The 26,862-nt window shown below is 42.8% G+C and overlaps 3 protein-coding genes across 4 annotated transcripts; 2 read left to right on the forward strand and 1 right to left on the reverse strand.

The window, feature by feature from the left end:
* Positions 1–15,661: 15,661 nt before the first annotated feature.
* On the forward strand, positions 15,662–23,685 carry LOC124326978 (ras GTPase-activating-like protein IQGAP1). 2 transcript variants are annotated; one of them, XM_046785727.1, is made up of 10 exons: positions 15,662–15,770; positions 15,957–16,007; positions 18,090–18,436; positions 18,513–20,402; positions 20,475–20,720; positions 20,788–20,959; positions 21,025–21,777; positions 21,841–21,959; positions 22,034–23,254; positions 23,325–23,685. In XM_046785727.1, the coding sequence occupies exons 2-10, from the start codon at positions 15,977–15,979 to the stop codon at positions 23,451–23,453; spliced, it is 4,908 nt and encodes a 1,635-aa protein (XP_046641683.1). In that variant the 5' UTR covers positions 15,662–15,770; positions 15,957–15,976; the 3' UTR covers positions 23,454–23,685. The 2 variants fall into 2 exon arrangements, with proteins under 2 accessions (XP_046641683.1, XP_046641682.1); XM_046785726.1 differs by lacking the exon at positions 15,662–15,770 and having other exon boundaries at positions 15,855–16,007.
* Positions 15,815–17,909, reverse strand: LOC124327168. Its single transcript, XM_046786095.1, has 7 exons — positions 17,798–17,909; positions 17,607–17,700; positions 17,299–17,524; positions 16,984–17,226; positions 16,637–16,926; positions 16,343–16,580; positions 15,815–16,282 (listed from the first exon to the last, which is right to left on the reverse strand). The coding sequence occupies exons 1-7, from the start codon at positions 17,841–17,843 to the stop codon at positions 16,079–16,081; spliced, it is 1,341 nt and encodes a 446-aa protein (XP_046642051.1). The 5' UTR covers positions 17,844–17,909; the 3' UTR covers positions 15,815–16,078.
* Positions 23,686–23,995: 310 nt separating the features above from the next.
* Positions 23,996–26,712, forward strand: LOC124327113 (ecdysone 20-monooxygenase-like). The gene is made up of 11 exons (XM_046786003.1): positions 23,996–24,350; positions 24,462–24,590; positions 24,681–24,860; positions 24,935–24,953; positions 25,134–25,321; positions 25,398–25,596; positions 25,670–25,823; positions 25,880–26,049; positions 26,109–26,187; positions 26,247–26,447; positions 26,507–26,712. Exons 1-11 carry the CDS (start codon positions 24,209–24,211, stop codon positions 26,612–26,614), a joined length of 1,569 nt encoding a protein of 522 aa, XP_046641959.1. The 5' UTR covers positions 23,996–24,208; the 3' UTR covers positions 26,615–26,712.
* The last annotated feature ends 150 nt before the right edge of the window (positions 26,713–26,862 follow it).

The raw sequence follows: 26,862 nt of genomic DNA on the forward strand, positions 1-26,862 counted from the left end.
AAAGCAGACGACACTTCACACTTGTCTAATTTTCTTCTAGTCAGACGATAATAATTAATAAAATATCGATAGAAATAAGAAATTATACAAAAATCAATCTCTTCTTCTCAAAATCCAAACCGTTTAAAAACCGAAGATAATAAGTTTTAATTGAAATCTAATATTATTTCTGTATGATATTGAAAACGATAAAAGTGGTTTTATTAATCGCCAGCGCTCAACCTCCGCCAAACGGATTGGGCTTAATGTTCATATCAAATTATTCGTCTTTTCAAATTTGATTAAGCCATCCTGGACGGACAACATCCGAATCAAAATGTGCAACAAAAACCCGCCCTAATAACACAACCCCAGAACCCCCTTGGAAACCAACATTTAATAATAATAGAGAGACCTGTGTGCGTACTGTCAATGTATATATTGACTTGGAGGACGGGGGGATTCCGGCCGGATTATATATAGCTGTGACGAACAGGTTTTGATTTGGCGACGCATTTTCCCAAAAAAGCTGAGAATAGCGGCGGCGCGTTGAGAGAGCCCGTGCCTTTGATGCTTCGTTAGCGACGCAATGAACCGATGCACATCTAAATGTATGTGAAGGATAAATACGAGCAAACTTGGGTCTTTTGCCTTGATCTCTCCTTGACTCTACACTGTGTGATGCAGCAGTCAAAACTCTCTCTCTCTTCTTTTTCCCCATTTCTATATGTCTGTGAATTGCTGGTGTGTGCCATCAGCGGCAATTGACAGAATGTGTTGTATGCAGCAGCACAGTCTGATTCGCCGACGTCATAATAACAAACCGATGCTGCTGTGTGTAACGCCGGGGCTCGTTATATTCGCCCTCGTTTGCTGCTGGGATGAGGTGTCGATGCTGCCAAATTCAATCGTCGACAGATTTCTCCGACTCTTTGATACATTTGCTGGGTAGTACCGCGTGTCGTCGCCGTTTGCTTCCTGTTTCTCTCTATCCTTTTGTGGCTCCTACACACAACGCCAAAAAGCATCAGGAGGTGCATCTAACGATGATACGCTATCATCGATTGATGTCTAGTCAACTAGTCTACCTCGTCTACACATTGCATAATAATATGCTAAATTGTAACCCCTCTCTCGCCTGTGTCTATTTGTGCGCAAATGGAGGATAGAAATGGTACTAGATAGGAATAGATAGGCTAGAGGCTATCATTCGCATTATTTAAAGACATTCGTCGGGGGGAGCCAAAAAGAAAGAAAGAGATGATGGAAGAGATGTAAAATGAGTCGAAAGTCAGAGTGGTGGTGGTGGTTGATGATTGATTATTCAATACCGCTACTGCTGTGTGTGTTGGTAGGGGAGCGCTAGTCGTGATTTGATGCCGCATGCAAATTTGCTCAACCGCAGAATACAAGAAGATGATGAGATGATGAGCGGGGCGCTGCAGCCTCAGCGACAGCCCCACACACACACAAGGAGCTATACGGGAAAAAATAATAACGTAGTCGACGAGGATTGAAATTCGATGCCCCGGGAAACTGGCGGGCGAATAAAAAAGGAAAAAACGACGACGACAGTAACATGACGAATGATGAACTAACGCCTGAATGATTTCATGTGTACACAAATAACACACGTATAGAGACCATGTCTATTATAGACAGGGCCTTTGATATACTGCGGCAATGGCCAATGCACATGTACCCAGATATATAGACGTGCGGTTTCACAAAGTCATCCAGCAGCCTCTGCCCGTCCGTCCGTCTATATACTATACAGAGCGTCATCGCTCGTCAGCTTAGATGTATATATGCCTATATCGATCGTGTCGCCCACTGTCGCTCGTCGTCGTCGTTGTCGTTGGCTTTTATTTTTTCGAGATTTGCTGCTGTTTGAAATTTCTATAATATTTTTGTTTTGTTTGTCTGTTCGTGCAACTCGCTCGATTGTTTTCCACGGATTTGGTGAGCGAAGGGGGGGAGAAAATGCAGCAGCCGAGAAAAAATTTTTTTTATTATTTTTGGTTCTCCGCGGGCCAAAAAACAAACCCCACGAAAAAAATTCGTGTTGTCACAACACATCAGTCCAGTCGGCCGTTTCCTTTCTAGTCTCTCTCATCTGGCACACACGATTTTTCTAGACTTAAAAACTGATTCAAATCGATGATTTCTATCTAATAGTTTTGCTTTGTCCCCTGTATTATTATTATTATTATTATTATCAGCGGTATATTACTACAAGAATGACAACTATCCGCGTATGTATTTCAGCTTGTACTACAATTTCAAGGGAAAGAACAAAGCGCAGGGAGAAGAAGAAAGTCTAAATGTTCAACTCTGGAATATCAAAAAGAAAGAAATATATATAAAAGGGGCGCCCAAATATCTGGCAGATGGGAAAAAGTGGCTCACAAACAAATAAACCCTCCGACCCCGAAAGAAGAAACAATACTGCTGCCAGCACTGCTCCTATTACACACGGCAGCAGCAGTTGTCTTGTATATAAACGTAACATATAGTACAAATATATAGGCCTATATACACACACAAATATATAAGCCTATAGCTCTTGGATAGACATTTCTTCATCTGTCCTGTTGTTATGTATTCACACACAAAGACAATGTTCTTCCGAGCCAGCACCCATAGACATAAGGATCTATCTATCCTTTTCTCTTTCTGTTTTTATATATATACCGGTGTGTCTAGTGTGTGTGTACATATTTCGCGCTGCTGGGATGCTGGGCGAGAGAGCCGGGGAGTACATCTCTACAGCAGAGCTCTTTCTCTACCGCTGCTGTCTCTTGCCTTCTATATTCCATTCCAGCTTTCAAAACTTATAATTGCTCGTGTGTGTGTGTGTTGGGAATGGAGCGTGCTCGATCCTTATTCCTATTCCCGCTGTATAGATGAAGGGACCCCACCACCCATATAGTTTAAGACATATCTCCCCCTGCTATATGGCCACCCACTTGCGCGCATAATCAGCGACGTCAAAATGGGTGGTAACGGGTGGGTGGGACTGCGTATGGGATGGAAGTATAGACGAGAGTCTTTCCTAATTAAATTCATTAATAAGCCCGACAGCACACAATATAGAAATATATATATAGAGAGCTAGGGCTTTTTGGGTTGGGCATACTATATTATAGAAAAGTCTTCGATGGAAACCAGCAGTCGACGGGGAATATCTAGACGGCCCCCCATTTGTCTTCTAGATTTAATATTATATTGACGCTTGGTATACTATCTCTCTATCTGTTCATTTCGATATTGATTTCATTTGTATTTATCGCGGGATGAATAAGGCGACTATACAGTATATATCCGGCGGATGAGTATAGGCGACATTTAAGACACATTGGTAACTTAGCAACTCGTGTAAAAGTTGAGGGCGTCTAACTAGAGAGACAGTAGTCAACTTCGACAGGAAATAAAAGAGGCCAGGCAAGTTCTTTTTCGTCAAGTGCCTTGTACATAATACAGTAGAGAGTCGTGTCTGCCCCATGATTGGTCGACTCGTGTCTAATGTTCGACAATGCTCCACTGGCGCCCACAGTTTGTTCGAATTTTTTCCCGCGGCCCAGCATCATCTAGTCCTCCGGTGGCACAGCTGATATGACACCCCCGATGACCACTCTTATCACGATGATGTGGCGTGGCGTTCAAAATGCATTGTCTATACTTTTCGTTCGTGATAGCAGCCAAAAAGACGACGACGGGGCCGGCCGACGTGTTATAAAAAGAAGCCCAGCAGCTATAGCGCTGCTGGCCATGTTCTATTCGATAAAAGACAAAGTCCGCGTGTCTTTCTTCATCTCTTATATATTTTGGCCGTCTCTGCTGGGTCTGAAATGGGTTTTTTGTTTTTGGGGTTTTATGTAGAGACGGACAAACGGTTCGCTTAGTTTTGGCCGCCTTTTTATGTGATATGTGCCATCACCACCACCACTATACTATATAGGGCCGCCACACCCCATTCTGCGCTAAGTACTGCTGCCCGCTCCAGAAAAAAAAAAGACACAAGATGGGTCCCGTGCGGGATGAACGCGTGATAATGACAGCCGCAACACAAATATAAAGCCCTGCGGCCCTAGTATAAGTCCAGCATTTCTTTTTCCGCGGGATGTTTCAATTTTTTAATTTCCGAGGTCTCTGCTGCCGAATAGAAACACACACACACGTCTAATACATATACTATATATATCCATCCAGGGGAAAGTTGATTGCGTAAATTAATCGCGTTTCGCTAATATCCGTCAATAATAAAAGCGGCCGGCACTCAGTCGGGCGACCGTTAGACTCGCCACTTAGGAGAGAAATGGCCTTTTGATTACCATTAGAGACCAGTGGCATATGATATCTCTAACGTGTGCGGCCGCCCCGCTTATTGTTGTCTTTTATACATGAGACACAACAGCAGCAGCAGCAGCACATAATAAAGTCCGAGGGATAATGAAAAACAGCTGAGCTGATATTCTTCCTATTTTAGTAATACGCCCGGAAGAAGAAGAACTGACCGCGCACTTACGGCGACGACTTGTCATTTTCCCAGCAGGACGAAAAACAAGACAGAAGAGATCCCGCGGGATGTATCGCTCAGTCGACCTATATACAAGCGCAGCAGCAGCAGCAGCGTCTAAAAGAATAAAAATGAACCGTAGTCTATAAACATGTGCTGTGTCGTATCTATACGGAACGAGAGAAGAAGATAGAAGAGATATAAAAGAAATGCCAATAACGAATTGCTGTACAAACTGTCAAATATAAAGAGTCGAGCATGTACAGTAGGTATAGACTTGTACTATACAGCGTCTATATTGATACACAGCTATATAGAGAGATGTAGGCGCGCGGTGAGAGGGAAATGAGATTACCAAGTTTTTGTGTGCTGGTGCGGATCGGGCAAAATGCTGGGCCACACGATCTGCTGTAAGGAAATCAAGAAAAAAGGAGCAACTTGTCGTCGTCGTCGTTGGTCTTTGCTGGACGGAATAAGAAACGAGATGTGGCCGCGTCTAAAGCGAATGCAGCTGGATGCTATAGCTGGATGCTGGATGTAGAGAGACGCAGGATGGCGCATATATATCCTACTGCTGCTGCTGCTGTGCTGGTGTATTTGCGCCGGTTTTTCCAGCCGAGTGGACAGCAGCGCACCGGATTGTGTAAATATAACAAGTTGGATCCAGCCAATGGCCATCCGACATGGAAAAAATCGAAAAATCGAAACAAAATAAGAGCAACATTTAAAGACATTCAAGATGGAGCTCAGCGATATATCTTTGAGATAGGCAGTCGAAAGCTTTTATCTGGGATTTCGACCTGACGTCCGAGTGTAATTCTTTTTGAGTGTTTTACAGCTGGAAATTTCTCTCACAAAAATTGTCGAAATAAAACTGTTTTTTTCAAATTCACTTGTCACTTAAAATAGCCGCTCCTTTCTCTGTGTGCAGTGGACAATCTAGTGCCAGTGTAGACAGGTCAGATATCAAATACCTTTTTTCTTTTGTTTAAATTATGAAATTTTCATCATCCGTCAGAGCATCGGGAAATCTTTATTCTAATGCCAAGCGCCCATTTCTATTCTGTTCTATTTATTCTGTTTCTTCTCCAGGAACCAGAGTATATAATGGATTATAGTCTTTTATAGACTAGTCCAATTCCCAGGAAACAAATTAAAGAGACTTAAAAGAAGAAGAAATGCTTTTTTATGATTATTTATTCAATCTATTTTTGGAAAAATTCATCGGTATAATCTGCAGCAACTGGAATAATAACCGCGGATCTGGTGCTGGAAAACTGCCCTGATGTATTATTACACGGTGGAGCATAAACGATCCGCCGAGCTATAAATCACTTATAAAACCTTTTTTTTTCCCATTTGCATGTGTTTTTATAGTAATTAGCATATTATATAAGGACCGTTACTGTTTTTCTACATTGATTTCACACAGTGCAGCATCTGCCAGATATGAACAATATAGCTGATGGCATAGTTTTGATTACACACCGGTCCTTTTCACTTGTTGTGTAAACTCTGAATTAGTCCAATTAAAAATAAAAATACGTAATAATAAAGATCACTTAATCGATTAACTAATTATAAAAGGAATTGTTATTTTCTTGTATATGAAATTGCCCAGGTGAAGAGTTGGTGACGTTCACTTGGAATCGTGCCAATTAAATCGGGTTTCACGTTACATCCTTATAACAATTGATATGCGTCACCAATCAATCAAACCATCAGCTTAAAAAGATTCCTCTTATGTAACACGACACGTAGATAGAAGAAGCTCAATGCGATTCCCCTCAAAACCATAAAGGTGGGCCGTAACATCACCATGACGACAAAAACAGCCTAATGATTATTGTGCACACATATAGGAATCATTCGCGGAAGAGCAGCTTAAATACCGTCTCGGCTATAAATATACCCTGACCTAATCCATTTAATCTGGTCCTTATTTGTCGCCCTGTTTTATATATTACCACGACGAATAAAAGAATCACACGTAAAATAATAAGCCAAATGATGGTAAAAAAAAAAAATGTCTGCTGCTGGGCAGGCCGGTCTTTATTATTCTCGTCTCCAGCTCTTCCTTATTTGTGGTTTCTTGCGTTTCGTTTTCACGGAGATTAGACTCATTAAGAGCGAATTAAGCCGAGCCACTTGAACCTACCCCCCCAAGAACACGAGAGATCACAAGGGGGTGGGACAGTAGAGGAAAAGAATAGCTAAATCAAGATAATCAACAAAAATATCGAAAAAGATTGCCACCAGATATATATCCAGTCAAGTGTGTGCCTCTCTGTATTTATAATAACAAGCCTGAGGGTGGAGGTTGTACTATCTCGATATCTATCGGCTTGTTGTTGTTGTTGTTGTTGAGAGTCACTGGACTGGCGCTGTTGCTCTCCTCCATCACGGCTCATCGCTGCGATGTATCAGCCCCTCGTCTATCCGGCCAACTAACAAGCTCGACTTTTTCTCTCTCTCTCTTTTATCATCAAATTCTTTTTGATTCTTTTTGCCTGTATATGCAAACGACGACGGCCTGTGATTGTATTGATTGTATTGACTTTCGGAAAACAAAACAAATCCTTCTCCCCTTATATACCGGTTTGAAAAAGGTGAGAAATATTATTGATTGATATTAGATTTATTCAATCCCATTCCAAGTGGGCGCGCCCAGCACTTGACTTTTCTGGCTGATTGGATCGAGGAGGAGAACAATCGTATTGGGCCGAGATCAGCATCGTGTGTCATAATAGCACACAGCTCACGGCAGAATCTACAAGGTAGTATATAAATGAGGGCCGTCGTTGATGACGAAAAAGATCCTGATGCTTTTGTCATCACCCAAAAGTCAAGTGTCTTGACTGCTGCTGCTGCTTGTTCCAATGATCTTTTCCAACTCTTGGCCTTGTCTTGATCTCAATTCTACACAACGCGGGGGAAGTTTCCAACACTTTTGAGCAAATAAGTCGGACCCTGCTGCCAGCAGGAAGCTTTAAAGCGTGTGTGTCCTTGCTGGGTTGACGTTGGCTGTGTGTTGAATGACTAAGTCAATTACTACGTTACGACGAGTGAGCGATGGCCAGTTTGGCTCTTGTCTGTATAGAAAGGAGAGAAGAGATGTAGAAAAGATAGTGTCGTGTTGAACAATCGAGTTAGGGGAGGTTAGACGCAAAGGCTATATCTGCTAGCCAGCTATAGCAGATATATAGTACCCAGCACAGTGGCAGCTGTTTATATGTTGAGCGACCGCAACGCCGGTGCGGTTTTTGACCCGTTGGATCAAAAAAAGGTGGATTGTTTTTTCTTCTTATCTTGGCTCCTGATTTATTATTCCGCATCGGATATGGAAAGCAAATAAAAGCGGAACGCATTCGATCGCGTTGGAAAATGTTTTTGGTTTCTTTTTATACCGCAGTCCAGTCACGACTATCCTCAGCACTTTCCACCCTTGTTGTTGACCAATATTCACACACATTTCAAGTGAATTCGAGATTTTTATTTCGGAGGGAGAATTTAAAATGACGTATACGCGCTTCCAATGGGAAACTCGAAAGTTTGGCGGCAATAAATCGTCAGGATCTGATTCGCTGGTATATAGACTCCAGCAGGATCCCCATCCGCACGTGTATCTCTCTCTCAAGTTGTCAAAACGGTTGCTAGGAAGACAATATTGAAACTCATCTACAACTCCCAACACACACACAAAAGGGGGGATGTAACATGTATAGGCCCAGCTGGATTGAAACAGACGGGAAACCGATGATGGATCGAAGAGTCTCTCTGCTATCGCCTATAGCTGATGGAAAGTTTTGATGCCGTGCAGCCAAATCGACAGCTCGTTAAGTTCGGGCCCTATGTGCTGCACGTCGTCGCCTATATCAACCGGGCGTCGACACACGCCCAGCAGCACTGCACTGCACTCTCCGTTCCACAAACAAAAGGGCCCAAAAATTGGAGGAGTTAGACAATGGGGCGAATTCCAATCAGCCGTTTTCATCTCTCTCTCGTCTACAATAACTCTCTTTTCTTTTCATTAGACAACTCGTCGTATATGCCATAGATTTTTCTTTTTTTCCATTTTCAACCCTTCTTTTCAATATACAGTATGTACATATATGCACGCTGGGAGCTGTGCAGCAGTACAGGGGCCGCCAGGGGGTGGTGATGTGTGCTGCTGGTGTTTTTCCTTGGCAATTGGACTTTGTCTGAGAGATATCCTCCTATATTCCGCTTTCGGTTCATTCATCATCAGAGTTGTTCTTCTTTTTTTATTTCTCTGTTGGGCCATCTCCCGCCGAATCCCGATCGTTAATGTTCAATATACCCCGTATAGCAGTACTACACAGTCACCGTATATGCAGAGAAATCTATAAGGAGCTCCTTGGCATCTCTAACGGGTTCCAGTATATCAACGACACAATGGGGCGAAAACAACGGTGTTTCTCTGCAGCACGAAATCATCAACAATGATCCCATTCTTTTATAGCAGAGACTATACATGTATAAGCGCATATCTATCCGTTGCGCGTACATGAATAAACATGCAATGTGACTTGTTAGTTCACAGCCGAGAGGGGATTTAGACTTTTTCTTTTATGTCTATTTTTTAAAAACAGATTCTTCTAGACTATATTTGATAAGAGTGTATAGTCCATTTTTATCTGGCCGCCATCCTTTTTCTATTTTTAGAGGGTAAAATATTACTCGTTGTTGTTCTTCCAGGAGACTTGAGAAGGAGCTCCACTTTGAGTTGATGCACTATATACTTGCTGCCCATCTTCGATCGATCTTATTCTGCCCACCGCCGAGGTTTGAAAAGCGTGAAAATGGGACAGCCCAGCCGCAATCCTCGACGTTACTGGACTCGAACGCCGTTGGCTCTGGCATTTCAACCGCACAGCACATTTCTGCTCCTTTTTTTAACCCCTCCTAGCCACTATATACACACACAAAAGCGCACAAAAGAATAAGCGATACATCTAAGATCAGCTGTAAATGGCCAGCACGTCCATTAGAGTAAAAAATCAAGCGGACAAGTTCCCTGGGCACACAAATCCCTCCTTTTTCGACTCTCTCGTCGGATTTATTATTATATTTTTCCTGCTGTGGTACAGCACACGGGATCACATCATCTAGGATAGGGTCCCCCCACCCACCAAAGAAACAAAAGTTGTTGGTGTCTCCTGTTTTGTGGCTTGGAGATCGCTGGACCGAAAAGACCCCCGCACGGTTCGTTGTATGTTGTTAAATATTTTTGCGCGGGACTGTGAAAGACCCTGGGCAAAAGAGAATCTTTTGTATTTTCAGCCGGGCTTGAGCGGGAGTGGTAGCGACAGTTTGCGGCCTACCGTGTTATATCTACATCATATGAGATGTCGTATAGATATTTAGTTGGATATATCTTCTGGCGTTCCACAGTATTTGACGCCATGTTCCAAGAGTTGTTCTTTCTATTGATGTATGTGTGGGCCGGCTATAATAGACGCATTATATAATCATGTGCAGAGGAATCCGTACGGACACACACAGCAGCACCGGCCAAACCAAAACTTGTGATGATAACAGATTGGCAGCTGGTCCGCCTTCCTTTTGGTACATTGAATAATTGACCAAAAGTGCCAGAAAACTTGTGATATGCTCTCGCCGAGAATATATAAGGATCTTTCTATATAACTGTTTTGATTATACACGCGCTCTCTATTGTTATATGTCTTTCATCTTTCCCGATGATTAGTCAATAACCTTTTCACGGTGACTGAGCAAGAGGGGCCAGAGTCTTTTAGTTTTTCTTCCCTCCCATATGTGTACCGTCCGAGTTGTTGCTCGGGATCCGGCAGCAGCAGAGCATATGGACAATCACGCAACTTTTCTTTCCCGCTGAGAGTCTGACGACAAACTTGGTCGAATAGGAAAACCTCTGAAGATGCTGCGGAGAGACGTCAGTGCATAGGAAAGAGAGAGAGAGAGACTATATAGATGCAATATACACACATGTATGTTTTATTGAGTGCTGGAGGGGTTGGTTGGTTGGGGGGACGAAGAGATTTAGAATTCATCCTCCTCCCAATATAGGAGCTGCTGGCGCGGGTGAGTCAAGAAAGAAAGAAAATAAAGAGAGCTAGTGCTGGCTGGCATCACCGATTGAATAATCCAGCAAATGGATATATAGGAGAAGGAGGGAGAATTCTAGACGTAGTAATGCTTGGCTGTGTGATGGCGACTTTGGGCCATCACGTCCTCGGGACAGCCGAGAGAAAGTGCGAAAGTGGTCAACTCAATAGAGAGACGAACCCCCAGTCCCAGTCTGCAGCAGCAACAGCATCAGTGAACCACGCACGAACTCCCACACATATAGCACAGCACAGAGTCTATATACTAACAAAACAGCCGGCGCCCTTTAGATCTATGGGCTGTATAGAGAACCATAAATATATCGAAGAGTTGTTTTGTTATAGAGAGAGAACGGCCAGCAGTCCTATTTACCATGAACCACGATATACAGTCGGACCACTTTCCATAGTCCAGTCGCCAAAAGAGACAAATAATAGAGAAAAGCTATTAAACTCTTTGGCCAACGCTATAGACATCTACATGATTCGCCACTCTAGCCAGCCATGAATCGGATCACTAGCTATATTTATCCGCATGCTGTGATGTGATGTGCCAATCGTCGAGTTTATAGTTGAGAGACCGCACAATCTCCTATACATAATAATCTATACTATTCCCCGGCTGATATATATAGCGGCCTAGGTTATTGCAAATAAATGCCGAATATTTTGTTATTATTTTTAATAATAAAGCTGTATAGTTTATTTCTCTTGAATTCTTTTCATATTTCCCCCCCCCCCCCCAGCCGACTGAAATGATGGTCTATATAAATATGTTTGTAAATAGGCATCGACAAAAATTCATTTTCCTTTTGGATAGAGAGAGAGAGACGACCGCATTGAATACCGATGCCTTCGCTATTCATCTACTTATTATTATTATTATTATTATATTTATATCTAGATTAATAACATCAAAAGAAGGAAAAAGAAGGAAGGAAGGGGAGAGTCGACGGGGGACGATGCTGGGCATTCAAATGCTGAAAAGCGACTAGAGAAAGATGTGGGTGGAGGAATGAATTTTTTTGTCAGAGGCATTCCTCATTCCCTGATATGTGGTCGTCTTCATTTAATTCCTCATCTTCATAATAAAATTAAAAAAATAAAATAAAAAATAAAATAAAAAAAAGGACTGCTCAGCTGATCTTATGCATAGAAGGGAGATGGGCTAGACACAGCACACATGTTACTACAAGATATAATACGTATAGATCTTTTGTTTGCATTGAGCATCGGGGGAGGATATCCACGTTGGAAATGACAAGCTAAATAAAAGAGTGTACAGCATCAAAAAGGGATGAGTAAAATATATATCTTGCGAGTGTGTTTTTAGAGTCTATAGTACATAAAGATCTTTGTGTGTGTGGTGTTGGTTTCTCTCGTGATGCTGCTGGGCAAACAACTGGCGCTCGGGCAAACGCCCAGTTGTTGACCGAAGCGATTACAACATGCTGCTGCCGGCCCTGCATGCTGCTCCTGTCTTTGTCGCCCCAACAGGCGGATGAGATGAGGTGTGTCATTCGAAACCTTTTCGGGTCTGTCAACAGTATAGGACCGAGAGAAAAGCCCAGCAAGATCCGCCCATTTCCCCCCCAACCAAATCCGCGTCCGTCCGACTTAATTGAGCGGATCTGTCGTCGTCGTCGGTCCCGGCGATGATTTTCTTTGTTTTGAAGAGACAACCGGAGAGCTTCGTCGTCGGCCGTTGTATCAACAAGGTCCGTCTCTCTATCTCTCTTGTTCGTCCATCTTGGCTTTCCCTGCATCATGCCCGGCTGCTGCTGCGGTTGCGTGTATTTGCTGGCCCGTTTCCGCTCCTAGTAAACGGCAATTCTATACGCGCGCTTCTGTGTGTCTACACAGGCAAATAACTAGACAGTAAAAGCAGCTGCTGCCGCCTCCACATTATTATGGATATATATATATTTAGTTTTTCCCTGTGTGTCTTATTTTTATTACTACATGGTCTGCTATATACCACTGCTGGTTAATGAACATCTCATTGAGTTTGTAGCTCAACGACGAGATGATATTAGAGCGGCGGCAGCAGCAGCGGCCCACGCCCTTATTTCCTTCTTCCGGTCGACTGGCTGGCGTCTAATGTGTATTTGTGAGATTATTATTATTACGTGTAGACTGTGTTGTAAGACATGGGCGCATCTTTATTATCTGGGCCTACTACAGACATCAAAACGGCCGTTTCAACAGCTCATCGCCGAATTCAGCTCGCAGATACTCAATTATTAACTGGGTGTGAGACTTGCAGTGTCAAACAAGTCGAATACTCTACAATAAGGAACTATAGAAAATGATTTTCTTGGGTCCCCCCTTTCTTTTTTGATGATTGCCAGGATCGTCACAATCCCAAGGGAGTGGTGTCACGAAAACTATATCGAAATAGCCCGGCGGTTGGGGGCGGAAAAGTCCAAATCAAAAAGTGACGGTCGAGTATCTATAGTCTCAAAAGTTTCGGCCGAGAATGAATTGATCAAGAGAGCCGCTCTCATCCCAACTGTATAATATAAAGATGCAGATTTGTTATAGTTGGAGAGAGAACTATTTACAGCCCTTCGGGCTAAAAAACGGGGGCGCCCATTGGCGCCCATTTCTATGGAGTCAATGTCAAACTCAAAGTGGAGCTGATTAACGCCAACGACGAGAAACCTTTATAATTCTTATACATCCTATATTCTTTTAAAATAAAAGTATAGACCAGCAGTGGTGTAATACTTTCAATGACAATGGGTTAGAGAGAGCCTCAGCAACGTCATTCTCTCTCCGACACAACGTAAAATGGGGGGTGAACTTGGTTTGATATTGCGTGAATTTGTTATCACCCGCGCCCTAGCCCATTTGATAGAGTCTCTAGCAACCCCCAGCAGCAGCTATAGCAAAAGAGTCTTTCTAACGCGTGTCTCTTTAGTTCTGCTTTCATTATATTTGGGCTTGTCTTTTCATCGCCTCGGCAGCAGCAGTATATAGCACGTCATTACTTTGCGCCCTCACGACCACATACCACCACCAACAGCAGCACACGCCCTTTTGATATTTTGTGGAGAAAGACTCTTCTTCTTTTTGAGATTGTAAATTTGTCTACTGCTGGTGTTCCAGCCATCAGATATATCTCGACTTGGCCCAGACCTTAATATAATTCTACACGGCACGTATAGGCATCTATGCAGAGCAGATGGATAGTATTGTGCATAGTCATCTGTTTATTATGCAAATTATATGGACGATTGGCTGGCCCCTTTTTTGGCTTCAGCTTCTCAATCACGGCGTATCGTTCATTAACTGTTCGGCCGCTATATGCATGCAGCAGGCCGTCCCGACACTTTTGGAGATTTTATACTGACGTTTGTTAACGTACATAATCAAAAGCTTCGATCTTTTTTTCTCTTCTATTCCTTTGAATTATTCTCGTGTCTCGTACCAAAGTCTTTGTCGACAACGGGTGAACAACTTCGGGTGAAGCAGCCAACCATCCAGCAGTCAGCCAACTTGATTCGACTCGGAAATATACATCTATATACGTATATATGTCCTTGTTGTGTGTGATGATCAAACGAGAGTTGGCGGCGGCTGCCAATGATATATAGAGAGGCGGAGGCCTATATCATTTTCTTCTTCAACGTGAAATCGAATTGAACCGAGAAATGTGAAGGTTCTACCCAAAAAATTCCCAATCGTCGTCACCTTTTTGTCTCTCGTAGAGTTTTACCATCCGATTTGCTCCACAATCTATAGCGCTTTTGTTTTCGACTCCTGTTCAACTTTCGTCGGTGGGTGGGAGCGTAAGATTCAATCGGAAAGCGATGATTATCTGGTACGGGGAATTTATCGGAGAGCAGATATACTACCAGCCTGTAGGCTTATATATGCACACACACACATCATCGCCTCCCCCCTAGGCCCTTTGAATAAATCCGACAAAAGATGTCGAGAGAAATCATAAAAAAAAAGCGGAAATGGAAATGGGGAAGCAGGGTAGGCGGAAATGATGGCATTCGGAAGTGGGAAATCATTCTCAGAGCGCGCTAACACTTTAGACACATCAAGCGGCCGAACTGAGAGTCTCTGAACAGGGTCAATTCTGATGATTTATTATTATTATATATTTCCAGGCTTTCTACTGGATTCTCTCCCTGGGCCTTGTGCCGTTCTCCAGATGTCTGAGGGAGATTGCACGGGCGTGAAGGCTAGGCAGGAAGGAAAAGACCAGTGAAACTTTGGTCGTCGTCCTCCTTCGCTCGTCATCTCTCATTCTCTATTGTCTCTGCGTATTTTCATTCCATCGGCGTCGTGACTCGGCCCAACACCTATTCTCTCTCCTCCTCTCCCATTGTCTGAGTGCGTCTATAGCGTCGCCCATCTGAGCGCGTGCTGCGAAACAATAGAGACGGGTCGAACCGTCGCTCGCCCCAAAGAGAGCGGAGCGTGTCGATCACTTTTGGGTGGGGGCCGGCGTTCGTTGCGCCACCGTCCAACAATTCAAAAGACTCGCCGGGCTCGCTTTTGAATTGGGGACTTATTCACAACAACTGACGGCGAATAAGAACGAGTCAATCAACCCCATTCCAATCGCACCCACTCGGATGTCAACGAGTGTGCCAGCAGAACGGCCAAATGCTTTAGTACATATATAGTATGAGGTCTGGCTATTATCATCACGCAGATAACAAAGAATAATAATATCGGCTAAACGGGGGTGACGGAGAGCTGCACCGCCGCCACTGTTGAATTATTTGACAATCTAAATTTACCGTCTTTCTTTAAAAAGCATACAAATTTTAAAAAATTATTTTACGAAATTCTTCGGTATTGGAATTTTTGAAACTGCAGTGGTGCCAATGTAAAAATGGGGGATGTTCTTTTTTTTACTGTTTTGTTTATAAGATCATTCCAAAGACATAAAGATAAAATTGAAAAAAGCGATTTAAAATAATGTAAAGTTCACGCGCGCCATCTGTAGGAATATTTTGAAGGTACTAGGAGAAATCTGGCGGTGCCGCCTTGAAACGGTTATCTATCGTTAATCGTCATGATAGGATAGACGAATTTGAAAATTCAAAAACCACCAGTAGACCAGTAGGCTAAAGTTGAAACAGAACGAATCTAATGTCTCTACATGTTTTATTCAAAACCATCGTTTTATTATTTTAAAAGTATTTGAAAATTATCAAGTTTTCATTATTATTGGTACACTATATTTAAGCTTGTGTGTTTATTTCTTTTTTGTGTATTGAAGTAATATTGTATGGACAAAATGACAGGAGGCATGTATGCCCAAGACATTTTTTCCCCGTCGATTTACTTCTGTTCTAATAAAAGAATTATTTTTATGTTTACAGGTATTCTCTCAGTTTAAGCAATGGAGAATTCAGCAATGTCATCTGACCCAGGTTTGTTGAAAATAGCACACATTTTACTTTATACCAAATGTTAGTCTAACACGTTTAAGGGGAACTTGGGTTTACAAATCATTCTTTAACTCACTTAACTTGGGCAGTTGCTCTTCAATCATAGCCTCAACATCTATTTTGTCCAGTTCTTTCTGGATGATGAAGGTAACTGGCTTCTCCATTGTTCGTAGGACTACACTTCTGAAACCGTTGATTAGGAAGTTGACAGCAAATTCAATGAGATAGTCCACTGATCCCGTCCCAGTTGAACGAGCCTGAAAAGTTACAATTAAGTCTCATTCACTTAAATTAATCCCACAAAGGTTTTTTATTACCTGAATGTTCCCCAAGTTGACTTGCAAAACTTCTAGCCTAGGTTTCTTTTGAACGTTGACTGGCTGACTCAAACCTATCTTGACGTCAAGGTGGTCAATTTGAAGGCTGATTTTACCTCTAGGTGCAAAAACTTTAAAGTCCAGCTGCCAATTGAAATGCCCCTTTAGACGTTGAGTAGCTGCTTGAGCTCCAACTACCAGGGATCCATTCTCAAAGTTGAAGATTACATCTCCAGTCCTAAACCACATAGCTGCAATATTTCGATTTGGCATTTAATTCTAGAAGCGTTGTACCTGTGTATCGTGGAGAGCCCATGCAGCGTTCCATTGAAGATTTTCACAACAACCCCAGTTCCCAGAATGCTAGTGTATTCTGGGATTTCGAACGGGTCCATTCCATTTTCTTGGATTTCTGCTCTTCCCATAGCCATTGCCATATCCAAGGGTGCCACCGAATCTGGCAGAATGTGATTCAGTTTCTTCATCTGGCTGTTGACATTGGTTTGAACTTGATCGTTGATTTGACCAAGAATCAATGGTTTGATGGAATCAAAGATGAAAGTGCCAACCGAGTTGATAATTCCCTGCAATTAATATCGACGTTTTCGTGTTGGTCTCGTTTTAGAAAACAACAAAATTACCTGAAACAGACTACCGAAAAATCCCAAATTCTCGAATTTCATGGTAATGTCTTTAAAGCCAACATCGAAGGTAATGTTGGTAGCTTGCATGAGACCCTCAGAGTCGACGACTAATCCGGCGAATCCTTCGGCGTGAACGCGGATTAGAGTGACGTTAAAGTCGCCTGATGAGGTACTGAACCAGGAGCTCATACGATATCGACCGACCACTTGCAGAGTGTCGAAAGTCATACCAATCCAAACCTTGGAAAACCAACCGAAAAGAAGCATTTTAAAATGTCTTTCAGACCATTTAATTTAAGTAGAGTTTCTTACCTTCAAATCTTTTAGGTCGGTTCTGACGTAATTGATGCGAAACTGGGAGAGCTGCTGGAGTTCAGCTTCAGAGAATTTAATTTTTGCCGCTGGGAAATCGCCTTCGAAATCTGGAATGGGCATGGGATCAGGGATGGGCACTCCCGGTATGCCGAGCGGATCATCTTGTTTGTAGTGTTCCAACAGCTGACGAATGCGCGCATCCAGACTCAATTCAATCTTTGTCCTATTCACTCACGAAAAGCGCACTGAAACTTTGCTGATGTGGTCACACTAAGTAAAACTTGAATATAGACATTTTCACTTACTCTTCGGGGAGGTCAGAGGTTTGAGTCGGTGGAGCTGTGCCTTGAGGAGCATCGGGTCCAATATCCTCAGGATCTCCTGGCTCGATTTCAGTTCCTGTGCCAAAAAAAAAAAATTCAGATTTTCATTTTGAACCATTTGCTTGATCATTAAGTAATTTTTGAGGTTGTGTATTTTCCGCCACTATATTTACCCGAAGCGCAGAGGAAAACCAGGAAAAAAACGCTCAGCCACTTCATGACGCCAACAGAGTTCTACTGGCACAGGAAATAGAGCTGAACTGAAATGAAAAGAGTCTCGAGGGGATTTTATTTTTATCTACGTTGATGCGTTGTTGACTAGACGATTTCCAGATGTGCTCCTATGGCTAGAGCAGTGTCGAATTTCACATTTCCCCCCGAGGCTTTTCTCACTCAATCACATCTACGTTTGGCGACTATTTTCTGATATTTAACATTTACTACTTTTGTTTCTTATCATTTCAGATGGAATTCGCGTTTCTGCCGATCAGATGGACGAGAAGAGGCAGGAGAAAATCGCCTACGAGTATCTTTGCCGATTGGAGGAAACGAAGACATGGATCGAAATGTGCATTCGCGAACCTCTTCCCCAGTCTATTGAACTGGAAGAAGCTTTACGCAACGGAGTTTTTTTAGCCAAATTGGCCCATCGCTTTCAACCGCAGTCGGTGCCTCTGAAAAAGATCTACGACGCAGACCAAACACGCTACAGGGATGCCGGCCTAACTTTCAGACACACAGATAATATTAATCACTGGCTGGGAGCCATGTCCAGTCTGGGACTGCCATCTATTTTTCTGCCCGAGACAACGGTTGATTGATTTTCTTCCATCATCATCATTAATATGACCGATGCTAACAGTATGTTTATTTTTAAAACAAAAACAGGATCTCTACGACAGGAAGAATATGCCCCGCGTCATATACAGCATCCACGCCCTTAGCCTGTACCTCTACAGATTGGGCAAAGCGCCACCCATGCCCAGCTTGTACGGAAAAGCCCAATTCTCGGACGAAGCTGTCAAATTGATGAGCCGGGAGCTCCAGCGCTACGGATTAACTATGCCGCAGTTTGGTAAAATTGGAGGCATTTTAGCTGGTGAGCTGCCGATCGACGCTGCTGAACATCACGCTGCCATTATTGCCATCAACAAAGCCACAGAAGACGGCCATTGCGATTTGATGATTCAAGCCATGGGGCATCCAGCAGCTCAATTGCGCGACATTGATCCCAGCCTGGCTGACCTCTACTTGCAATCTCTCATCGACGCTCTTGATGAGAAGAAACAATCGTCCCGCGAACGAAGCCTCAACAGCGACTTTACCGCCGATATTTACGACGAGCTCTTGACTGGATCGGAGATTCAGTGTCAGCTGGATTCTGTCAACGAGTTTTCGGCCTTGGAGAAAATCGCCATGTCAGTTGAGAGTCGCGACACCGTTCGCATGATGGCGGCGCTGGCGCACCCAATTCTCGGAATCAAACGGCTTAACCCAGATTACTGCCACGCTTACTTGAAAGCTCTGCACGTCGCCATTTGCGGTGACAAAGGGATCGAACTCTGCGACGTTCAAGCGCTGATTAATCAGGTCAATCATGAAAGAGAATCTGTTCTCGAGCGTCAGAAGTACGTCAATGCCGTCAACCAGTCGCTGGAAGGTTCTGACCCGAACCGCACCCTTCGAATTTTACGTCAACTACTTGACACTGAACCCATGTCCGAACTGGTGGTGCTCGAGTTCGCCGCTGCACTTTATCACGAGGAAATGAACAACTTCCGCTCCGTCACTGAGGAAGATCTCAGCTTCGAGATGATTTGCGGCGCCATTCGCACATTAACGCAAGTGGCTCAAGTCACGCAAGCCGTCGACGGTCGGAATGTGACTGAGCTGCTCTTCGTATTGGAGGAACCTATGCTCAGCTTTGAATGCCTCAATACCAGCCTCACGGAATCCTACATGGCGGCGCTAACGGATCTACGTCGCGGAAAGGTCCGCCGGGAAGATTTCTGCACAGTGCTGACGCACAATGAGATCCAGTCATGCATCCTGAAAGTGAACGAAGATGCGGAGCGTGGTGATATCGCCCAGTCGATTCAACGGGCCGTAGATGGCGGAGACGCGATCCAGTTGGCCGTCCTTCTCGGTTCTACTGGTCTAACTGATCAGGATCCCATCGAGGAACAGGCTCCACTCTATTTGAGGCTTCTAAAGACGTTGAGCGAAGCCAAAAGGCGAAGACAAGACTCTGATGCCTTCTTGTCGATGGAAGACGTCGAAGAAATGCTGCGTAGATCGCGCGAGTTGGCCACCGAAGCTGAAGAAGTCTGCCTGGTCGTGACTGGCCTCAACAATTTACGCGATCCAGCCGGATTCGTTGATACTTTAAACTCGCCTTACATCAACCTTCCCGATTTGAGTCGCTCACAATTTCAGACGTGCACCAAGCGATTGGGCACTCGAATTCGAGGCATTCGGATTGACCAATTGCCGGCTTCCAAAGCCTGGGTGATGCATCGATTGGAGCAAGGGATTCCCGTTTACCTCAACGCCAAATCGCAAGAGATTAGCTGGGAAAAGCCTCGCGACTATTCCGACTCTGGATTGGTTGGGCTTCGTGAATTCGAAGACTTGGTCCTGTCGGTAGTCCAAGACGATGATATGGAACCCTTAATCATCAGACTGCAAGCTTGCGCTAGAGGATTCCTGGTGCGGGAAAAGATCGCCTTCCGTTTACATCATTTTCACAATAACGTCAGTTCGGTCATCAAAATCCAGGTTTGTTTTTTGGTTGTTGTTGTTAAGACGAAGTAAGAAGCATTAAAATTAATGAGTATTTATTCATTCCAGTCTTGGTGGCGTAGTGTCGTGGAACAGCAGCGCTATCGACAGTTGCAGCAACGCCAACAAGAAGAGCGGCAACGACAGCCACAACGTCGAGATTTTAAATATTTTTCACAATTTGTTGACGACATTGTTTTGATTCAAGCGTGCTGGAGACGCTGGTTGGCCCTACGGGCATATCGATCCATCAAGCGTGGGGATATGCCACTGTGTACGTTGCGTCGTTTCCTTCATCTGCTGGACATCGGCCAGGTAAACGATGATTTTGAATAACTCATTACAGACAAACTAATAATACCTTGATTTTTTTTTAATGAAGCGAGATTATGATGAAGAGATGCAAGTCCAGCTACTAAAGAGTGACGTCGTGCAAACTATTCGTCGGAATAAACAGCTCGAAAAGGATCTCAATACGATGGATATTAAAATTGGGCTTTTGGTTAAGAATCAAATCGCCCTGCAGGAAGTGGTAGCACACGGCCATAAACTTCGTAAGTTTCGAGTACGGAAAGATTTATTGTGACATTCCATTATTTTGCTTCGGATTATCTCATAGGAAAACATGTGAACAAAGCAGCTGAACAGCAGGAAAGGAGCTCTGAGAATCACCATTTTACTCGACCTGGCATTGAATTACTCTCGCTGACCAAGACGGGGCGTCATAAGCTAGAAGCCTATCAGCACCTCTTTTATCTTTTGCAAACCGAGCCACGTTATTTGTCTAAATTACTCTTCCTACAGCCACAAAAGATGCCCGAAACCATGATCTTATCGCTATACAATTACGGCTCGAACTTGCGCGAAGAATATTTGCTCTTGAAGTTGTTCAAATGTGCGCTAGAAGAAGAGGTCCGTCACAAAGTGGACAACCTGAGCGACATTTCCACCGGCAATCCACTCGTCATCAAGCTCATCCTTCAGCTAAGCCGACAGGGTCACCGCGTCGGCCAACTGCGAGAATTACTTGGTCCTATTGTTGAAAGGATTCTCAAAGAAAACATTTTCATCAATCTCAGTCCAGTGGAAATTTACAAGTTGTGGATCAACCAGTTGGAGAGTGCGTCAGGAGAACCTTGTGGAATGCCTTACGAAATTAGTGCCGAAGATGCCCTGAAACAACCCGAAGTTCAACGCCGCTTGAAAACTAATATCGAATTCCTTAAGGCTGCAACCACCCTTTTTTTGGAACAAATCACCTACTCCATTCGTAATATTCCGTACGGCATGCTCTATGTGGCCAAAGTGTTGGCTAGAGCGTTACGAAACAAGTTCCCGTTGGTTCCTGAAAAAGACGTCCTCAAAGTCATTGGTAAAAACATTGCCACCGACATTCTGTAGTGAAGATTTTTAATCAAACTATTTTTATTTACAGGTAATTTGGTGTATTATCGATACATCAACCCAACGATCGTCTCGCCAGACGCTTTCGACATCATCTCGGTGTCGCCAACGCAAGTTTTGACGACAGATCAGCGACGCAATTTGGGCAATGTGAGTTAATAGATTTTTTTATTTCATCAAAGTTTAACATTTTCATTGTGAAACATTTAATTTAAAAAATCTAGATCGCCAAAATGCTGCAATTTGCTGCTTCTAAGAAAGGATTTGCGGAAGAGTCGCCTCATTTAATGTGCCTCAACCCTTTTATTATCGAGTGTCACGAGAAGTTTAAAGCTTTCTTCAAGGGATGCATCCAAGTGGAGGAGCCTGAAGTGGAATTTGGCATGGATCAGTACAGCGAAGCAACTCTGATAACCAAACCAACCGTTTGCATGTCGCTTCAAGAGGTTGCAAACATTCACCAGTGCTTGGTCGAGTATGAAGAGGCTTTGGCACCTGAGCCTGAAGATCCACTACACCAGATTCTCGACGATTTCGGCAGTGGTGATCAGCGCAACCATCCGTCTATCCAGTACCTCTTGGCCGGAGAAAGCAAAGAGAATGTTGGAACTTTCCAGGATTTGAATGAAGTGGCCAAGACGGAAATTTTCCTGACGCTCACCAACAAATTTGAAATGTCCGTGTCGGCCCAAGAGGAAAAGAACCAGAAGCTTTTTGTGGCCACGAAACAAATGCTCGTTTCCATCTTGCGCTGCTGTCACGGAGATAACCTGAAAGAGATCATTATCCGGCCAGCATCGATCGATGAGCAAGCCGTTTATACGCAGTTCTGCCGACAGCAAATGCAATCCGAACAAAACAGTTCACGCTTTGTATCTCGGGTCGTCTCCAACACCGACACCACCGAAACGGTGCTCAATTCCCTGAAGATGAGGGTTTCACGGAATTTGCGAAAACTGGAACAGGTCGGCCTCGTCGCCAGCTCGGATAGCTACGCGGTTTTGGTGGCCGCTTTAGCGCGAGACGTTGTCACTTTGCGAACTCATCGCCGTGCTCGTTCCCAGGAGCTTGACCGACTTTTATCCACCAAGAGGCTGCTAGACGAGAAAACTAAATTCCACGAAGAGCAAGTTAATTCGTACCAAGAATATTTGGAAACGTGTCTAAAGAACTTGACGCTTGGCAAAAATCAGAAGCGTATCCTCCAGCACCGAGCCGAAGGCAACCATCTACAATTGGCTAACGCCCTCAAGTCTCGAACAATGCTGCACTATTCAGCCACCAAACTGCACCAGAAGGGCATTTTAATCGACATCGAAGGTTTGCCACATGCCCATTTCAAGTCGACCTTCTTCGATATATCCCCTGCCGTCGAATCCGGTGTCTTTGACGTCACGGCCAAATTTATGGGTGTCAGTGTCGAAAAAGTTCAACTCAACATCCAGGTATCAAATTTCGATCGACCCAGCCAATTAATTTTGTACGCATCATTCATTCGTGTTTTTTTTCCCTTAGGATTTGCTCCAAATGCAGTTTGAGGGCGTTACAGTTCTAAATATCTTTAAGAAGGCGAAAATCAACGTTAATCTCCTTATCTTTCTTCTAAATTCTAAATTTTATGGGAAAACGCTGAAAAAGAAGTAAAATTTCGGCAACTAAACTTGTATAGCCTTTCATGAAATCCTCGTTCCAATTTATCCTCCTTTTTCCTGCTGGGAAACAGTTAATTTCCAACATGTTGTTATGCTTATATTTCCTTGATCTTAACCGGGTATGGATTATCTATATTATATAGTAGTCCGGTGATTGTAATTGGTTTCCTCGGCCATTCCCATCAATCGTCTATGTATACACAATATATTCAATCATGAAATTACTTTGTTTTCATTCTCCTTTCTTTGTATGTTTTGTGCTACATTATATAATTATTTTGCCTTATCCTAGCAGTGATTGGATGGTTATCTCGACGCGCCTTCACAAGGGAAAACGGCGGAAATGTGATAGCTGGTTTGTTTTTCTTGTGAAAAGTCGCGCGCGTCACAGCGTGATCGAATTCTCTTGAACTTGAGTCGACCTTTTCGTATGTGAGGAATGAGATCTGTGTTGGTAGGCAAAACGTCTGGGTGGGTAGATCCCATGAGCGCAAAAATAAAAAAAAATGTAAAATAATTTAAATTGACTTGCTTCCAACGAGGATGCATCAGTGAATGCGTATCGCTCATTGCGTTTAGTCGAAAAACAACCCTTAGGCCTATATCTTATCTCTTTGGAGCTTTAATTGAACATCTTTATTCTTGCTTCTGGGGGTCCACTCCCTCTTTCTCTCCAACTAAATTGCTTATTTTTTTTACAAACACTTGGACTCTTCCACCTGTTAGACATGTATTAATATAGTTGAAATGGGAGTTTTGAAGAAACTGCAGCGATTTATCATTTTAATCGTACTTCACACACAACGTGTGGTGAGCAAATACTTTATTCTATGGTCATTCAAAATTTTTCTGCCAGAAGCAGAAGACAACAAATTCTTTTTAAACGATGGTAAGAAAACAATCAATCTCTTATTATTTTTATTGTGGAAAACGGTGATCGGCAAAAGAATAATTCAAGCCAGTTCATTATTAATACCTACACTTTTAATAACATTTTTAGGAGATGTATTACCAGCCAAACCTTTCTCTCAAATTCCTGGCCCATTGCATGTACCCCTTTTTGGAAGTCAATGGCTCTATTCTTGGATTGGACCCTATTTCCTTGATAAATTGCACTTAGCAAATGAAGGCAAGTACTTTAAAGTTAAGAGAAATGCTGTGCTGTTAAATTGTACATGTCATGTTGTTTCTGTGTTTCATCTCTGGTTATATTATTTAGACAAATATAGGAAATATGGTCCAGTTGTTAAAGAGCACTTCCTGTGGAACTTCCCTATTATTCATCTGTATGACAAACATGATATTGAAAGTGTTTTAAAGTATCCTAGCAAATATCCAATAAGACCTGGGCTGGAAGCCCAAATTTTTTACAGAAAATCTCGTCCAGATAGGTACAAAAGTGAGTGTAAAATTAGGTTTAGTAATAATAAAATTTTTACATGTAATTTTAAAACATATTTTGTTTAATTACAGGTGCTGGAATGGTTAATGTGTAAGTATCTTTTAGCCAATCTATATGCAATAGTAGAGTAAGACTAGACGCATCATAGTTGCTGTTTAAAGTTGAATGACCTGTGAATGTCAATGATCTTTGCATGATTGCATGGTTTGCCTTTGAACCCATAAGAAAGCTTTTAAAAGTATTTCTTTATTTTATTTTATTTTTTTACAGCCAAGGATTTGAATGGCAACATTTGAGAAGCAAACTAACAACCCAGCTGGCCAGTACAGCCCTTGGAGATCACACTATAAAGCAATTGTGCATCATATCAGATGAGCTCATAGAAAAAATTCAAGAAGAACGCATTGAAAACATTGTGGATGGCTTTGAAAAAGTCATCTACCGCTGTGGACTAGAAGGTAATATTGGTACACCAAAAGCGCAATTAACCGTTCTTGATTTAATGATACGTGCAATAATATTTTCCCACAAAAGTTATTTTTGCCATTTTGTTTGGCCGGAGACTGGGCGCTTTAAACAAGAGCTCGATCCCATGGATTGCTGAGCGTTTAATGTTTGCGACGGAAAATCTGTTTGAGGTGTCGCATGAAACCATGTACGGACTTCCTTGGTGGAAGTTGTTTCCCACAAAATCCTATAAAAAATTAGCTGAATGTGAAGACACCATTTATGAGTAAACATGAAGAGCCATATGTTATTAACACCCGTGGCCTAAAATTCATTGTTCCGTTATTTCGTTTTGAAAGCGTATTCACAGATTTGGTCAATGAAGCCCTTAGGGATGACGAAAATACCGAAATCCAGTCGCCGGTTCTGAATCAAATTTTGACTGCTGAAGGTGTTGACATTCGTGATAAAATAGTCGCCCTTATCGATCTTGTCGCTGCGGGAATTGAAACGGTATATACGTATTTCAAGTACTTCAATAATAATTCATAATTTAAAAATTTATCAAGACGGGCAATGCTACCTTGTTTCTTCTACACAACATTGTGAGCAACCAAGAAGTAAAAGCCCGCGTGTACGAAGAGCTTGACCGAGTTCTTTATTCTTCGCACGTCACAATAACTCCACAACTTCTGCTAGAGTTAAAATACCTTAAAGCTTGCGTCACAGAAAGTTTGAGGTAGCAGCAAATTTTCACTTCCCGATCTCTCTTATTACTAACGACGTTTCCAATAATAGACTAACACCCGTAGCTCCTAACGTGGCGCGTATTTTAGAGAAATCGTTTACTTTCCAAGGCTATAATGTTCCAGTCGGAGTAAGTTTACTGACTTTCAGCTTCTCGTCGGTCACATTTTCTATTTGAATTTTGTTTAGACGATGGTGATATGCGAAACTTGGGTTGCTAGTCTTCAGGATGAAAATTATCCGGATGCGAAACGCTTCATTCCCGAACGCTGGCTTGATGCTGACAATGTCAATCACCACCCATTTCTTGCAGTTCCATTTGGTGTCGGCCGAAGGATGTGTCCAGGAAAGAGAATTGCAGAACATGAAATGTTGATCATCACTGCAAAAGTACAATTTGTTTCAACTTGCATTTTATTGACCTAAGAATTTCTTACGTTTCTGTCTAGCTACTACAAACTTTTGACATGAGCTTTCAAAAGCCTTTAGAGCAAGTTTACAAATTTCTTATCTCTCCGAAGGGACCGATAAGAGCTACACTCCAAGACAGACACTGAAATTATGATACATTTCGAATCACTTTTTATTCATGACCTTAAATTTTTCATGACCTTAAATTTCTTTTAATATCGAAATACACTTGAACGTATGAAAACCGATTTTTCGAAGATTTATTTCAAACAGAACTGGACAAATGTTGCCTAATAGCGCAGCCAACAGTTTTTGGTTGCTGAAACCTATTAGTAGTTTTCCATTTTTGTGCACCGCGAAAGAGTCCACGTAATAGTTGTTCATTCTCCGCTGA

The sequence above is a fragment of the Daphnia pulicaria genome, chromosome 2 (assembly GCF_021234035.1).
Source record: "Daphnia pulicaria isolate SC F1-1A chromosome 2, SC_F0-13Bv2, whole genome shotgun sequence".
In the NCBI taxonomy this organism is placed as follows: domain Eukaryota; kingdom Metazoa; phylum Arthropoda; class Branchiopoda; order Diplostraca; family Daphniidae; genus Daphnia; species Daphnia pulicaria.

Bases quoted from the DNA above. Each gene is read 5' to 3' on its own strand.
- LOC124327168 (XM_046786095.1), bottom strand. From the start codon at position 17,843: ATGAAGTGGCTGAGCGTTTTTTTCCTGGTTTTCCTCTGCGCTTCGG. The intron at 17,701-17,797 runs GTAAATATAGTG...TTTTTGGCACAG, and splicing joins GGTTTTCCTCTGCGCTTCGG to GAACTGAAATCGAGCCAGGA. The intron at 17,525-17,606 runs GTAAGTGAAAAT...GTGAGTGAATAG, and splicing joins ACCTCTGACCTCCCCGAAGA to GACAAAGATTGAATTGAGTC.
- LOC124327113 (XM_046786003.1), top strand. From the start codon at position 24,209: ATGGGAGTTTTGAAGAAACTGCAGCGATTTATCATTTTAATCGTACTT. The intron at 24,351-24,461 runs GTAAGAAAACAA...TAACATTTTTAG, and splicing joins CAAATTCTTTTTAAACGATG to GAGATGTATTACCAGCCAAA. The intron at 24,591-24,680 runs GCAAGTACTTTA...TATATTATTTAG, and splicing joins ATTGCACTTAGCAAATGAAG to ACAAATATAGGAAATATGGT.
- LOC124326978 (XM_046785727.1), top strand. From the start codon at position 15,977: ATGGAGAATTCAGCAATGTCATCTGACCCAG. The intron at 21,778-21,840 runs GTAAAAACATTG...TTTTATTTACAG, and splicing joins AGACGTCCTCAAAGTCATTG to GTAATTTGGTGTATTATCGA. The intron at 21,960-22,033 runs GTGAGTTAATAG...TAAAAAATCTAG, and splicing joins AGCGACGCAATTTGGGCAAT to ATCGCCAAAATGCTGCAATT.